This window comes from Chinchilla lanigera, unplaced genomic scaffold, assembly GCF_000276665.1.
Source record: "Chinchilla lanigera isolate Chin_1 unplaced genomic scaffold, ChiLan1.0 scaffold00044, whole genome shotgun sequence".
Lineage (NCBI taxonomy): Eukaryota > Metazoa > Chordata > Mammalia > Rodentia > Chinchillidae > Chinchilla > Chinchilla lanigera.
The window spans coordinates 10,980,979-10,997,175 of record NW_004955445.1 but is presented as its reverse complement, the minus strand read 5'-3'; the positions used below and the strand labels follow the sequence as shown (position 1 = coordinate 10,997,175).

General features: G+C 53.1%; 2 protein-coding genes across 10 annotated transcripts in view; both read right to left on the bottom strand.

The window, feature by feature from the left end:
* Positions 1–468: 468 nt before the first annotated feature.
* On the bottom strand, positions 469–12,501 carry Slc35c2 (solute carrier family 35 (GDP-fucose transporter), member C2). 8 transcript variants are annotated; one of them, XM_013518300.1, is made up of 11 exons: positions 12,446–12,501; positions 8,048–8,121; positions 7,750–7,950; positions 7,247–7,397; positions 6,506–6,569; positions 5,688–5,760; positions 5,122–5,290; positions 4,946–5,029; positions 2,797–2,972; positions 1,546–1,675; positions 469–1,228 (listed from the first exon to the last, which is right to left on the bottom strand). In XM_013518300.1, exons 3-11 carry the CDS (start codon positions 7,867–7,869, stop codon positions 1,101–1,103), a joined length of 1,095 nt encoding a protein of 364 aa, XP_013373754.1. In that variant the 5' UTR covers positions 7,870–7,950; positions 8,048–8,121; positions 12,446–12,501; the 3' UTR covers positions 469–1,100. The 8 variants fall into 8 exon arrangements, with proteins under 8 accessions (XP_013373754.1, XP_005392438.1, XP_013373755.1 ...); XM_005392381.2 differs by having other exon boundaries at positions 7,750–7,934; XM_013518301.1 differs by having other exon boundaries at positions 8,048–8,118.
* Positions 12,502–14,522: 2,021 nt separating this feature from the next.
* The window catches only part of Elmo2 (engulfment and cell motility 2), a 38,816-nt gene continuing 37,141 nt past the window's right edge, over positions 14,523–16,197 (bottom strand). For both annotated transcript variants that reach the window (XM_005392377.1, XM_005392380.2), the window contains one exon: positions 14,523–15,997. In XM_005392377.1, the coding sequence (XP_005392434.1) occupies positions 15,797–15,997 (201 nt within the window). In that variant the 3' untranslated portion in view covers positions 14,523–15,796. The remainder of the gene's footprint in view (positions 15,998–16,197) is intronic.

Sequence of the window (16,197 nt, the reverse complement as noted above, 5' to 3'; positions counted from 1 at the left end):
GCAATAGCGCCACCTGCTGTGAGAGCCAGAAGCATTCTGGGGGTGGCGCTGGCCCAGGGGTGGGCAGCTCCTGCCGCAGGGCCCTGGGCTTGTCCCCTACCCTCCTCACGTTACCGCACACTGGAGATGGCGCCAAACTTGCCCAAGGTGGGTGAATGGAAGGCTCAGGTCCCAGGAAGCGACACACGAACATACGGGGAGGTACAGAGCTGGCTATGAACCCCTGCCTGGCCATTCATTAAGCTTTTATCTAAGTTTTCGTTTCTTGGTATTGAAATGATTTTAAAAATAAATATAACAACTTAATCTGTTATCAACACTGGCAATGATCTTTAGAGAGCCTCTGAGACAGGTATGAGCCCCGCTTCACAGATGAAAAACCTAGCATAGAGGTTAGGGTCAGTCAGTCAGTGCCAGCCAGGATTCACACCTAGGCTGTGAGAACGTGTAAGTCTCCAGCACACCACATTCAGTACATACTCATTTATTTTCTGCCTGCAGGTGTGGTGGTGCCCCAGGGAGTGGGCACTGGGGCTCAAGCAGGAAGATGAACGACGCAGCAGGCTGGGCTTCACCAGCCACTGAGGGAGGCCCCAGGCAGGGAGGAAGGGGAGAGGCCATGGTTCTTCCTGTCCCCACACTGCCAGGCAATGCGAGCGGCCAGTGGACCATAAACCATTTATTTCCAAACTATAAATAAACCTGCTCTCGGAGAAAGGTACTGCCCAGGTGCTGAGGCTCCAGCCTCTCCATGTCCCCTCCCAACTGCCCTGCAGTCCACTCCCAGCCCCCTTGGGAAGTCCCTATGCCTCTGAAATTGGTCCTGGTTCTCAGAGCCTGGCCAACAGTGGAGAAGAAACGGTCTGGTCCCCTCTCCACTGCGGTTCTGGCACGACATGGTCCAGCTCCAGGCACACACCCCATGACCCATGCTCTGAAGGGAAGGCGGGAGCCCCAAGTCCTGACCTAGCCCCATCACTGGGTCCTGCCCAGCAGCTCCCAGCTGTTGTGAAGAAGTACCCAGTCCCCAGAGCTGTTGCCCAGCATTCAGAGTGGTGCCGGACACTGGGTGGCCCGTTTCCAAGTTCCTTCCAGGCTGGTCACTGCTGCCCCTGGGTCACAAAGTACCCCTCCTCATTGTCCTCATCCTCCTGCTGGCTGGTCCGGAGCAGCAGCTCCAGGTCAGGGCTGGAGCCCAGGCTCTTCAGAGGTTTAGGGCCACTGTTACCTTGGGGTAGAGATAACAGCATGGAGCCAGGGACAGTTTTCTGGATGTACCCGACTAGCGTTTGTGCCAAGTCACCCAGGGCCCTGCCCCTGTGGAAATGACCCCACATTCTCCCGGAGTGGTGGTGGCAGTCCCACCACACATACTTCTGAGCTAACACTGCAGCCAGTGAGAGGCTGCTGGCCTGTGGAGACAGCCACCAGACCGCCACGCTGGGGAGGCAGGTGGCTCTCCTGGGGATGGCTGGAGATGGGCAGAGGGGAAATCCAAGGCACTACAGTCACAGGGAGAATGACATCAGAATGAGCCTTAGTTACCTCTGGAGTGCAGGGCTTTGAGGGCCACATGTAGGGATATTCCCGAGAGGCAGAGGGCAAAGCCCAGCCAGTTCACCAGGCTGATCTGATCGCCCAGCAGGTGAGCCGCCAGCAACAAAGTGCAGACCTCCTGGAGGCAGAGAAGCAGGAAGGGGGCTGTTCAGCAGGAACTGGCTCCTTCACAAGGAGAGCAGAGGCTGGGGGCCCTGAGGACACTCAGAGGCTAGGTCCAGAAATGCCTCAACTCCTGCCCAGGCAGGACAGGATGGCCTATGGAGCAAAGAAGTCAGAGGACAGGGTTGGCCTGGCAACCTTTGTTACTGAGATACAACCAAGTGGTACTCTCTTTCTGGACTTCTGCCAGGAAGCAGCAAAGCAGGCCCATGCTGGGCACAGGGGTGCAGACCCTGCATCTCCACAGGAGTGAGGGAGGGCTACCCTTGCAGACAGCAGTGCAGAGGGCCATCTCTGTTCCATGGGCAGATGCTGCACCACACTGTGCTATGAGGACATACAGTGTCCTGGGACTCTCCACCCACTGAGACTGCAGAGAGTGTGGGTCAGACAATTCATTCTGAGAACCACAGCTCCTGTCTCAGGCTCTGGCTGGCAGCCAGAAGCCTTGTGGACAGACCTGCATTTCTGGTTTTAGGCAACGCTGCTCCAGCATGGGCGTGCTGGTCCGAGAGAAAACCCTCTCCATGGCCCTGAGCAGGGAGCACTGGAGAAATGGGGCTGGGGGTGAGGAGAGAGGGGAGAAGGACAGAGGACAGGGGAGTGTGCTTCAAGGTGGCAGGAGACGCAAGACGGGCAACCCAGGGCACTCAAACAGGACGTAACTATCCTTTCTGTGTCCACGGCAGACACTGTCAGTCAGTCATAACTGATGAGCTTAACTGATGAGCCTTGATGGGGACTTCTCAGCCTACAGCTCCAGGCCACTGCCATGGGACGAGAGCTGGCTTTCAAGGTCAAATGTAAACGCAACTGAGGACTAGTGGAGTCAGAGCTGGCTTTGAATCGCTAGCTGGTGTGCTGGGCAGGTCCATTTCCCACCTGCAGTGGGGAGATCACATTCCCCCACAGCGGTATAGGGATGGTGCAAACACAGGCACAGTGCGGTCACCTACCCAGGCACTTCTGTCTCTTTTCCAAAGGGCCTGGGAGTGCAGGAGCTGGGACAGGAGCTGCTGGTGAGAAACCTGATGGGCTCCTTCTAAGAAAGGACTGGGGTCACCTCTGAGTCTGTACCTTGAAAATGCCAGCAATGGAGAGCGTGAGGCTGGAGGTCCTGGAGACCAGGAGGAACTCGGAGAAGCCCAAACCAAAGGCAAGAATCCCACCAAGGAAGAGGCTCCCAAGTACCCGCAGGAGCAGCCCTGTGTCCTGGAAACGGAAGATTTTCTCAGACGTGGACAAATGGAGACCTGAAAGCAATGGGGAGAGAGATTGGGAAGCCGGGCCCTGGAGCACCTCAGTCAACCCTGCCCATCAACCTGATGAGTTTTTTTTAATCACTGCAGTGAACATTCACTGAGCACCTGCTGTCTACAGCCAGAGCAAAGGAAAGAAAGGTACCAAATAATCACACACAGATGGCCTGAGACCTGGGAACACTGCTGGGGAAACAGGGATGGCTGCTAGGGAGCCCTGGGGCAACACAAGTCAGTGACCCTTAGGGAAAGTGATCTGAACCTATGGCTGCAGCACAGGGGCTGGCACCATGCAGAAAATCCGAGGCAGGGTATGGCTCCTTCAGAATGTTTGCTTTTCTGGGGCTGGGGATGGAACCCACCGCCTCATGCAAGCTACGGAAGCACTCTGGGATTGAGCACTATCTGTAGCCCAGACCTAAGTCTTGCTACTTCCAAGGGACTTGGGGCAACACGTCCCCTTCCTGGACCAGTTTCCTTTCTGATAAAACAATAGGACTGGGACAAGCCAGGTGTTTGTTCAGTAAGCAACACGATTCGCTCAGTAACACGCACACACATGCACACACACGCACGCACAACCTTGACCCCTTGCTCCAGAATGTACACACATGCACACAGTACACCAGGACCAGGGACAGTCTGAGAGGATGATTTCCTGGGCCTCCCAGCAGCAGGAAAGCCCCCAGTGCCTTATCAGCAGGGACTGAGATTGGCCCCACCCTGGGCACCACAGAGACACCTGTGGGAGCTGGGAGCTGACTTTGGAGGGAAGCAGGGGAAAAAAAAATTACCAGTAGCCTCCAATGTAGGACGTTTTGTTTGGTGCTGGGCTCAGCAGTACTGCAAAAGCGTCGGCAAATTGAAGGGAATTCGGGGAAGAGCAACATAAGTAATGAAGGCGCTTGGGGGATTAATTTACCAGAAAAGATTAAAGGAGCTAAATCCATGCAGCTTTGCTAAGTGGTGACTACCAGGGGCTTTCGGATGAGGGTTTGCAGAGATGGTGCAGATGCCCAGGGAGGGAGGGGGACAAGTGTGGCATTTGGTACAAGAGGGCATAATGAAGGAATGGGGAGAGATTTTTAAAAAGGAAAAACATGAGGCTCTGAACAGAAGTTTCCTGGACAACGGGGCTGGAGAATAATTTTCTCAGGGAGGCTGGAGACGCTTCACTGCTTGAGATTTAAATGGATGTGGGACAGAATTTTCTGTAATGACCCTGAGGATAGTCGGGACTCTGGGAGGGAGGATAAATAGATAAAGGACAAAGACTAATCCCAAAACACAAGAGGAAGGAAGGTGGTGCTGTACCGCCCACCCTGTACAACTCTCCCTGCCTCTCTTCTCTGGACGCTCAAAGGGCAGAGGAACAACAGCTAGAATCCCCACGCTCCTGTTCCCCAAGCCCAGGCCCCCACCCCTCAAGGCCACACTTAGCTGACCGTGCCTGGACTCCCCGAACACACGCACCACTACAAATCTGATCCCAGCTGAACTTCCTGCCCCAACCCCCACCCACATTCCATTCATCCTCCAAAAGCACCATCTGGGAGCCCTGTCGTAGGTGTAGCATGCACAGTGTTAAGAGGGGACCTAACCACTTGGGAGCCAGGAGGCTGGATTCAAAGTGGGTTTGTGCCTCAGTTTCTTTCACCTGCAAAATGGAGACAGTAACAGTACTCCACATTTGGCTATGCGAAGGTGAGTGAGCATGTCTATGTGCCCCAGTAGGGCTCTGTACAGTCACTGTTGTCCCTGTACTGCGTTATATACTTGCTTTGCAGCATTTAACACACTGGACTCTAGCCATTTTGTTCACATGTCTGTCCAGACCCAAACTGCAGCTGCTAGAGGAAGGACTGTGTCTTGGATCTCAGTCACCTGTGGCCAGCACTGTGCTGGGCTGAGCAGGGATCTGGGATTTGCTGTGCTGAGGTGCCCCAGGGGTGAATGACCCAACGTACCTTCAAATACGGCAAAGAGAGGGAAGAGCCCTAGAAACATGAGTGGCTGCAGGTGGAACATAGTGTCGATGGGGTTCTGGAGGCCTGCAGGATGGGGACACAAGGGGTTGTCAGGTCTGGCCTAAGCCTGCACGGCCTCCAGCCTTCCTGTACCCATCCTGCTCACGTGCACTCACCCAGCTCATCCTTCTGCAGAAGCATCTGGGTGAGGGTCCAGCGAATGCCACCGATGAACGAGGCCCCCAGCACCAAGGCAAAGCCCTCCACGTTGAACTGAGTAGACTTGTAGGTGAACATGAACAGGCCTCCAGCAATGAGCAGGACCACCAGGACCAGTGCTGCACGCTAGGAGGGTGGGGAGCGGGTGTGGCTAGCTCAGGGCGCTCCGCTGGCAAAACCTCATCATCCTGGCTGCTCTTCCACTCTCCTGCCCTCCCAGCCTGCTGATACACACAGGGCTGACATTCAAACACCCCTACCTGTTCCAAAATACTAAAGTCTCCCCTTCCCCTCTGGGCCTGGCAACAAAGGGCCACCTGCTTCTACAATGGGGATTCCCTGGGACCTGGCCCTGCAGCACCCTCGTGCTTTCCCCTTCCGTCAGTGCCCTGTTGCACTTTTCTACGTGTTCTGCATCACTACCCCTGTGCCTAGGTCCCTTCTTAGAGGAAGAAGTTACTGCCACCAGGCCTGGGTCTGTCTCCTCTATTACAAGGACTGACAACAGGTGCAGAGGCCTCACCAGCTCCTCCAGCTTGAAGATCAGAGAGAAGATCAAGATGAAGAGAATGGCTGAAGATTTCGTCATCGTGTACCTAAAAAGCAGAAATTACCCACAAACACTGCTAGAGCCTGAGGCGCAGACCCACCACCCAGAAAAGAGCCCAGAGCACAGATCAGTGGGCTGGGAAAGGGAAGGGGAGACCCATGAGTTCCCAGAGGGCAACCGGCACTGTCCAGGGTAGGAGGACAACCTGGGTACAAAAGACCAGAAGGAGCTGGCCTGTCGTCTGGGCTGCTGGGTGACCTTTCACCAGAAGGAATCTCTAAGAGGCCTCTCATTACCACCACGGAGAACTGCAAGTGAATTTGCTGAGTCCTTTCCTTATCTAGACCTTGGCCATGACCAGGTAAGAAGGATGAGCCAACAGGGGACAGAGGAAAGCAGAGACTGTGTCTCTGAAGCAACACATCAGAGAAGAACTACTGTGCAGCCCTGTGCTCACCCTGAGCTCTGAGGTGGTTACACACTACACACCAGCCCCTCCTCTCCTTTCTGCTCCACAGCCTGCTCCCCCCTGCTGTGACTGCCACTGGAGCCCCTGGCTTTCCCCAGCTGCCTGGCAGGCAGGCACAGCATCCCCTCTGCGCTTGGCTTACGGAAGAGGCTGGAGACTTCCTGGAGAGCTGCTGGGTGCCAGCGAGGAGCTGAGAGAACAAGAGCTGGTCCCAGAGGGTGATGGAGTGGCTGGCCCATCGGCCGGGTGTGTAGACAGCCAGCTGGACAGACAGAGAGAGCTTGAGCCTGAAGGGAAGCTGCAGGGAGTAGCCGGTACTCACAGCGAGACAGTGATGTAGAGGAAGCTCCAGTTGGACAAGCCCACGTCAAGTGCTGTTGCCAGTGCTGTGGAGACAAGGGGCATCTAGGAACACCCAGCCAGTGTGGCCAGTATATTCCTGGGGTCCTTTCCTGGAGGCCTCCGGGAAACTCAGGCCTTCCTTTCCACCCAGCCACTAAATGGCTAACACGTGGCAAAAGTGAGGGTGGGGCAGCATCTGGGCTGGAGCCCATTCTGATTGGTGGAGCTTATGTTAGTCCCATTTGTTAACTGATGTGAAAGTCAACACCCACAGTGGTACTGACCCGATCCTGTCATGTTCCCAGTGAAAACCCTTCTCTAACAGAATGCAACACAAACTCAGCAGGGCACCTGGCCCTTTAGGACTGAGTCCCAGCTGGGCTTCTGGTTTCTCACTTCTCCCATGCCCTCTCACCAAGTCCTCCACCGCTGACAACACTCATGGACCTCACTTGCCCCCTCCCAGGACCAGCCACCCTCCCGGTCTCACCGACGCAGCATGTGATCCAGGCAATCTTCCCACCACTGCCTGTCAAGCTTGGCTACCTCCCTTCCTCTGCTCTAGGGCGTACCTTGTGGCCCTGTCACAGCACCACCAGGGCGGGAACCTTGGCCACACTCCAAGAAGGCAGTGTGTGGGGGGCAGGGTGCAAGGGTCTTGGCCTGGTTGTCTCTGGGTCTTGGCCTGGTTGTCCAGTCCTCGTCTTGTTAGGACACATACCTGTGGGGGCCACTCTTCTGAGGTAGTCGGTCCAGCTCAGCACCACGCGGGCCCTGTGGCTGGAGCACTGAACCAGTGCCCTGGACAGGGCGGAGAAGAGGAAGATCACAGCCAGGTGCAGCATCGTCATGAAGAGGGGGAAGTGGAAGCTCTGTAGGAGCCCAAAGCAGAGGCTCAGCTTGATGCAGAGAGCCTGGCCCTCCCCGCCTTGCTTCCTCCCTCCACCTGGTGCCAGGGTGCCGAGCCTGTGGCCGGCTGTGCGAGGAGTCTCAGCTGCATGACAATCCCTTAGACCGAGACTTTTAGTCCTCGTTTTAGAGGTCATATAGAAAAGTGGCAGCCCAGGGGTTCCCTTGCAGCCCTGGGCTGTATCCACCACTTCAACGCATCTCCAGCTGCCTGCTCAGCCTTGCCTGTGTCAAGAGCTACTGCGTCCCCAACATGACTGAACCAACCACGACCACTGTCAGTCCAAGCCCTGCACTGGCAAAGCCTCTAGTTACCTTTGTCAGCCATTTGTTGTAGAAGGTGATGCCAATGGAGAAGCAGTAGTAGAGAAGAACCAGCCCCAGGGTGAACACTGCCTTCCACACAAAGGCCAGGTCGAGCACCCAGCGCCCCATCCGTGGAGGCTGCAGCACCCCAGCTCCCGGTCAGCAGAGACAGGTACCCTCTTGACGACAGCTCACTGAAAGAAGGATGAACTGGACCACGACTTTCAACAAGCAGGTCTCCTGGCTGGAAGAGCTCTCTTTGCCTCCATGATTCAGAACGATCAAAAGCACCCCAGCAGGTCCTCACCTAAGCGGCTGGTGGCCTAAGCTGACCAGTTCCATGGTGAGCTGGATGTAGAGCTCTGGGTCCTGGGTCTGCTGCTGGAAAGACCAGAAAGTGGTTATAGTGGCTCAGGCAGACAGGCCTGGCCCCACACCAGCACAGACATTCACACAGCCTCACCACTCTCTTGTCACCTCAAGTTGTTCTCCACAGGTTGCCACCAAAGTGACCTTTTCACATATAAATCAGATCACGTCGGACCACTGATTAAAACCGTTCAGCGGCTTCTAGTGCTCTTATGAAAAAGGTCAGTGTTCTTCCTGGGGTTCCCAAGGCCCTGCCCATCTCACCAGCCTCAGCCTCATGCTCCCTCGGGCGGGTCCTGCGGTTGCCTTTCGTTCCCCTGATGGGGAGTCTCCTGGCTACTGGAGGAGTAGATGCCCCCCTCATCCTTCAGTCCTTCCCAGGTCATGCTATGTATCTCTGATTCAAAGGCCTCTTCCTTGGAGACCCTCCAGCCCCCACTGAACAAGGGTGGCCTTCAAGGCTCCTCTATTTTTCCTTCATAGAATTTGTTTGGGGTGTGATTTGAGCAATATCTGTGTCCCCTGAAAGACTGTAACATGAGGATAGGGACAGCCTGTCCGTATGGGCCTTTTGTACACCAGGCACTCTGTAAGTTCTCTCTCAGTTCTGATGACTCAGAGTGCACGGGACTTTCAGGCAACTGATCTGGTCTTTGTAGTTAAAAGTAGACCAACAAACCCATACCTATTTGGCCCTAACCTCTAACAACTCCTCCCATGGAGGTGGTGCCTGCTTAGGATCTTTCTATTCTACCAATCCAACAACCGTGATGAACACCCAGGGCATGCCAGACTTGGAGCAGAATGCCAACCTATCTGTGTGTGGGGAGCCTGGTCCCTGAGTTACCACACCTGCCTCTTTACCTGCGTGCCATTCTTCCTACATGGTCTTGAGACCTTCCCACCTAGTGAAGTGCTATCTCCCTCTGGAAGCCCTCCTAGAACCATCTGCTCACACCTCTCTCCCCTGCCCCTTTCTGAAGGGACTGATTATATCCTGCTTTGCACTTGGAAACCTGTACAGTCACTTCTCCTCCCCAAGGCAAACTGGGAGCTGGCACTAGGATTGCCCAAAGGGCTCCTTTTCAGAGGAGCTTTGGAAACCTGTTATGGTGATTTGGGGCACATTCTTAGCATAGTGTAAGCAACTGTTCTGCATTCTACAAGACTCTGATAGTCACATATGGTTTGCTTGTGATTACCCTAACCTAGAACCCAACTCAGCTGTATATGTAAATGGAGTGGTTTTTCTACTATGCACTGAAATTTCCAAGAAAAAAAATTACCATGTACACTGAGGGGAGACTACTTTTTTTGTCAAAATGGCACCAAGAGTTCACATTCTGGAAAAGCTGTATTCACCATAGCAATGGCGCCCCTGGTTTCTGGGCTGCCAACACACCATGGTGCTATGAGCCTGCAATTGTGGTACCACATGCCCAGATGTTCTACAGGGAGGGGTAACATTGGCTGCTTCATTCTGGCTCTAGTATTGTGCCCAGAAACTTAGAGATGGAACACATTTTCTTCTACTGTAAATTACTTTCCTATGTCTTATACTTAGGGCAACACTGATTTTTTAAAAATTACGTGTAGGCAGTTTTTACTAATCACAGATTTCACTTTAGGATCACACAGGGGGCTGTTATGAAATGAATAAGAAGGGTGTGTTAGATTCAGTGGGTTGAGTGTCACCGAACCTTACTGTCTTCATGTAGTCTCATTCCTGGAAATTCTTCGAGCGATGTATCCCCTGCATGTGCCCTGGCTCAGATTCCCCATGAGCTCCAGAGGCATAGCCAACTGCCTACCAGGCTTCTTCACCTGGATGTCTAGATTTCGGCAGCTCATATTCAAAACATCTCTCCACTCCTCCTGCCACTCCGGCCAGACTGCTGCTTGTACAGCTAGGGTGGAGCATGCGGGCCTCAAACAAGACCTTAAGGCCCACATCCTTTGCTCCATCCCAAGGTTCTCTTATCTTCTGTCTTGATTGGGTTTTGGTGTTGGGGATCCAACCCAGGGCATCATACATGCTAAGCCTGTGTTCTACCACTGAACTTCACCCTAGCTATCCTAGCGTTTCCAACCTTGGCCCTTCAGATATTTGGGGCCAGAAACTCTTTGTGGGATAAGGCCTGTCCTATCCACTGCAGAATGTTTAGCAGTACCACTAGTGTCTGTCTCTACACATTAATACCAAGAGCATCCTTATACCCAATTCTAAGTTTTAATGGCCAAAATTATGCCCAGACATTGTCAAGTACTGTTGACAGGTGGATATGCCTCTGGGGATCAAAAATGCTCCCTGCTGGCACTAAGAGGACTTTCTTCCTGGCGCTTGTTCCCTGCGTCCTTCCAGTGGCTTCTAAGCCACAGTCTGTCCCCGCTTCGGTCAATCAACTTCTTGCATCTTCTGCTTCTGCTGTAGTTCCCACTCCAACTCTGCAATTCCTTCATGTTCAATTCCTGCCTTCTCTTCAAAGAGCTTGGGTAAGACCCCCAACTACAAGAATTCCACACCCAACAGGGGCACTTTTTCAAAGTTAACAAGACTCGTTTTCTTGTTAGCATTCAGAACACCCCAACACCAGACCTCAGCTTGAGGGCACTTGGAACTCACAGGCCACTTACTCAGGTGCATTCCTTAAGTAACCCTATATACCTAGCACTGGGATACAGACATGCAATTGATAAAGGCCTCACCCTTACACCAGGGCTTAAAGGGCTAAATGTTCTTTTTCCAGTCTCACTTGCCCAGGAAAGGAATCCCGTATTTTACCTCAGCTTCCCAGAGAGCAGCTTTGCTAGGAACAGTAGTCACAACAGAGTAGGACTAGTGTATCGCTGTAGCACCTCTCAATTTCCCCATCTCTTCTCAAAACTGGGCTTTGAAGTTAAGAGACCTGGAAGTAAATCCTGCTGCTTCTACTCACTACGGCCTGACTTTACCTGACTTCTGGACTCAGTCACTGTAATGGGAGACAAAACATCTGTCTCTTGGGGAGGAAAGTCAATGATGTCAGGTATAGCACTTGATGCTGGCTCAGGGTTGGGGCTCACTTCCCTCTAGTTCTTACAGCCAAACTTCCCCAAAGGCCCCTGTACAACCAGCCCTGCACCCTTACCTGCCTCCCTTCCACCTGCTCTTATTGCCCCTAAGGCACTATCCCTCCTCCCTATTGCCCCTTCAGGGTCAAATCTCTGTTTCACTTCTACACAACTAACCACTTCCTTCTCCTGGAGAAACTTCTTGGGAGCCACCAGCACCACGCTCCTGGCTGTTCTTTCGCCTTTCTGCACTCCTTGGTCTTTGTGGCTGGCACCATCTCTTCAACTCGTAAGAACTGGGAACCTGAGGGTTGGGCCCTGGCTTCTCTTTTCCACCTTCTTTCTTACCCTCCCCTATGTAATCTCCTCCTCCTCCAACGACCCAATTTCTGCATTCTTTAGCCCTAACCTTTCCTGTGAGCACAGGCTACTATACCTAACTGCTCTGGTGGTGGCTCCCCTCCAGATCCCTAAAACTTAAGATAGCCTAAGAAGATACTTTATTCCCCGTGCCGCCAACCTGTTCCAACGTACAGTAATTTAGAAAGTGCCACGTGACTACTTAACCAAACGCATAGGTCAATGAGGAAGTCAGCTCTGAGCACCCCTCCCACTTCTCTCATTCCTCAAATGCTGCCCTGTCAGTTCCACCTCAACTGCCGCTGCTCCCACAAACAGTCCCGTACCTTTCACCTACTTCCCACAGCTGGGTTCCTGTTTCCTCTTTTGCTCTCACACTCTGGAGTCCACGAAGTAGCCAGAGATACCTTAAACACACATCGCAGTCCGAGGCCGTCAAGGGCCGACACCGCTCCTCGGTTCAGGCCCCTGTGCCACCTCATCCTCCTGCTCCTGCACCTCGCACCCACTACGTGGCCTCCGCCCTTTGCGAACACACCGAGTCCGCGTCCGCCTAGGCACCTGCTCCTCCTTCTGCTCTCAACCTCCTCCGCGTGCCTCTGCTCGGCGGCAGAACCCCTGCCGGGCGTCGCCTCCCAGTCCTCGTGGCACTTCCCACCGTCTGACGTTTCCGTGTTTGCTCACGTGTCCCCGCCCGCCTGCCCCACCCCGCCGCAGGACGCAGCCTCCCCGCCGCGGGCGCGCGCGACTCCCGCCTGGGCCCTCGCAGGGGAAGCGGCCAGCGGGAGGGCGCCTGGGGACCCCATCCCACACACACACCCGGAGGCTGAGGCCTGGAGCGCACCCCCGCCGCCGCGCAAAGCCTGTCCCGGCTCCAGCCGCGACCCTCCCCGGCCGCCAGAGTGCCCGCTGCACTCACGCTCACCTCCGCCCGAGGCGCTCCCCGGGATCCTCCCGCCGGAAGTAAGAGGCCAGGCTCCGCCCCCGCGCCGCGGGAAGGGGGCGGCTTCCGCCGGAAGCCACTGCGAGGAGGGGCGGGGCTGGGTACTTCTACTTCAGGTGCATCCCCAACCCGGCTCAGTCTTCTGCGAAGTCTCTTAATTCCGGTTTGAAAAGTGCCCAGGATTGGGGACTTACCTTGGACTCTTGCTACCTACTAGTGCCCTGCAAACAAATGTGCGTCAAAAAAGTCACCTATTTACTCTTGTTAAATTGTTTAGGTTCAGTCTAATGCTGGACAGTCGTGGAAGGAACCACGAAAATAAATTTCCTACTGATTTTTTCTTCTTGGAGCCCCAGCCAGTGAGGAATAATGTCAGGGGCATTAAATTTTGACCAAGAATACTCAATTAATAAACATTTGAGAAATATTTTCTGGATGCTTGAAGCTTTGTAAGAATTACTTAATTTCAGGTAGTTGAGTAGGGTTGGATGTGGTGGCGCAAGCTTGTAAATCTCAGCACTTGGGAGGCTGACGCAGGAGGAGCACTGAGTTTGAGGCCAATGTGAGCTACACGATGAGTTCAAGTCCAGCCCCCAAACAACATAGCAAAACCGTGTCTAAAAAATAGTAATAGGCCAGGCGTGGTGGCACACGCCTGTAATCCCAGCACTAGGAAGGCTGAGGCAGGAGGATCCTTGTGAGTTCAAAACTAGCCTGGGTTACAAAGTGAGCTCAAGGTCAGTCTGAACTGACCCTGTCTCCAAAAGACAAAAACAAAAACAAAAACAAAAAAAACCCAAACCCACCAAAACCCAAAAAAACTCTAAAAAATAGTAATAATAAAATTAATTTAAAATAATCCTAAAAGGAGGGAAGTCTCCTGCCCAATTAGGAATCTAGGTTGTTCATAAACAAGGGTAACAAATATCGTATCAAAGTAACCAAAGGGCAGGTTGCAGTGGCCTCAAAATGCCAGCCTAGAGCATTTGATTCATCTTGTAGGACCGATTAAAAAGGGCAGTGTTTTTGGACAGGGAGAGCCATTTTTAAAGCGGGCAGGTTAGGGCTACACACTGAGAGGTCCAGTTTTGTGCTTTTTGCCTTCTAACTGCTTCCTGGATTCTGCACTAAGGGATTGGCTGCAAACATGGATCCTTGCAAATGACTCAGCTGGGTCCCTGGCCCCTCTAAACAGAAGGTCCAAATGCAAGCAGTGCTCTGTGCAAATTGCTGCTGTTGACTCTGCCAGCTGGCGTTATGCAGGCATTAGTTCATTCAGTGCTTACCAAGCACCTACAATGGTCCCCATCACTACCCAAGGTCTTGGCTTTATTCAGTAGTCAAGGCCTGTATTGCATGTACTTTCTATGCCTTTTGAAAGAGCTTGTCCTCACCCACTTCTCTCTGAAGCAGGAGGAGCACTGTTTCCCTCATTCAAGTTTCCAAGCTACCAAGGCCATGGATTGGAGCAATGGCCTAAAGCACCAGCTGGAAGGCTGGGCACTAAGCACAGCACTGGCTGAGGAACATGTCTTCTCTGTAAGGCGTAAGTACTCGAGCTGTTCCCCAGCTGTATCTTTGGCAGGGAGAAGAGGGAGGGCATGCTCATGAGGTGGTACAGTGTGCCTTTCTCTGCTGTGCCTGTTCCCTGCTGAGCAGGAAAGCTTTGTCCCAAAGCAACAATCTGCAAGTGTCCTTAACCAGCAGGCGTGTGTCCTGAGTGTGTGGATAAGGCGGAGGAAGGTGCTTTTGGAAAGTGGCTAAGGGGTCTAGCTGGAGTCTCCCAGGTACAATGAAATGAGTAGGAAGGTGCTTTTGGAAAGTGGCTAAGGGGTCTAGCTGGAGTCTCCCAGGTACAATGAAATGAGTAGGAAGGTGCTTTTGGAAAGTGGCTAAGGGGTCTAGCTGGAGTCTCCCAGGTACAATGAAATGAGTAGGAAGGTGCTTTTGGAAAGTGGCTAAGGGGTCTAGCTGGAGTACTCCCAGGTACAATGAAATGCCAGGGTGACTCTCCACCCTTGGGCAGGGAGCAAACGTAAACAGCTGTTAATAGAACCGGTTTGTACAGGAAAGAGTATTTATTGAAAACATGGTTACTGACAGGACGCTCCTGCCGCTTTCTGGTTACACTCTTGGCTCATGATTGTGCCCCCCCCATTGCATCCTAGGATAGGTAAATGTTATATAAATATATATACATGTCTGTATAAGTATGGCCTATAGTAAAGAAAATATATAGTACACTCTTCACTGGGTAGTACCTACCATGCCAGGCTACAAATACTGAATGCCATTGTGTTAATATATGTCCAAGGAGAGACAGGCTGTGAGTGTGGTTCAAGTGCTGCAGCACCAGGGAAGCCCCACGGCACAGGTGTGGCCTCAGCCAGCTCCCTGAAATCACAGCCAGTGGTAGAAACCACAGCACTAGGAAGGAGAGGGAGGGAAGGTAGACTTCCTGGAGCCTGGAAGGCCAAAGGAAAGCCACCTGGAGGGAGCTGCAATTCAGGTTAGTGGGAGACTTCTTCCCTACAAAGGGAAAGCTATAAATGTGGGCATGGGACTGGAATCTAGTGACCTCACCACAGTCTAGCCCTGGTCTCAGCTGGGCTTTCCCTGCAGCATTCCTGGAGATTAGGAGGACAGGATTTAGCCTGTAGGTCTCTGCATGGCCAGCATGAGATGGAGAGATTGTAAGGAGAATTTTCATCTGCCCTGACACCTGCATAAGCAAGAAAAGAGCTGATAGCTCTAGACCAGAGATGTTAAAGCCAAACCTCAGAAGCAGCAACATCTTGGCACCAGATGAGGCTAGAGCGAGCTCTCATGAAGAAGACAAAAGCAAAGGCCCAACGCCTGTACTCAGATCTGAGTCACAGGTCTGAGCTACTCTAAGGCAGTCACTCCAAGGTTCTCAACACACCCAGCACGCTGGACCTCTGCAGGCAGCCTTTCCTGGGCTAGTTCTGGCTTACATGGGGTCCAGCCAATCAGAGAGCAGGCTCAGGAAGAAAAGGAAGATGACTGCTGTTAAACCCAGTTCAAACTGCAGGATGGGGGCTGGAAGGCAAGGGCGCCTGCTATTCATTTCTCATGGCCCAGTCCTAGGCTTCATGGTAACAGCGATGGCAGAGTACTCTGGCTTCATGACTCCTAGTGGACAAGGACCAAGAGGAATGTTGGTGGTCCAAAGTGGGTTTGAACAGTGGCTGGCATTCACTGGCCACCACGATCACTACAGATTCCATACAAGCAAATGACAAGGCACCAGACTGTGAGTGTCACTCCTGGGCCCCCATTCCTTCCTGGGTACTGTGGTCTCCGGCCCCAGGCTCAGCCATAGTGGTACACGAAGTCATAACTGCTGGGCTCCTTGGGCACTGGTGGTGGCGCTTCAGGGATCTGGATGTTTTCCAGGTCAAGGAGCCGCAGCTTCATCTCCATGCTCAGCAGTGTGTCCAGGTCACTCTTGGTCAGCTCACTGGACATGTCCTTCCCAAGAAGAGCACTGAGGCCATCAATCCAGATGCAGTACTGTGGAAAGCAAGTTGCAGAATGTTATATGGCAGTACCAGGGCTGCACAGATCCTGCCAAAGTCCCCGTTCTGATGGTCCCTTTTGGCAGTATTCAGGTAGGCAAAACTGATCTGGAATAATAGCAAAGATAAATAGGGAGGTGATCAATAGTTTTTCAAGAGTGCTGATATTTATGAGAGGTTTACATTAAAACTCCT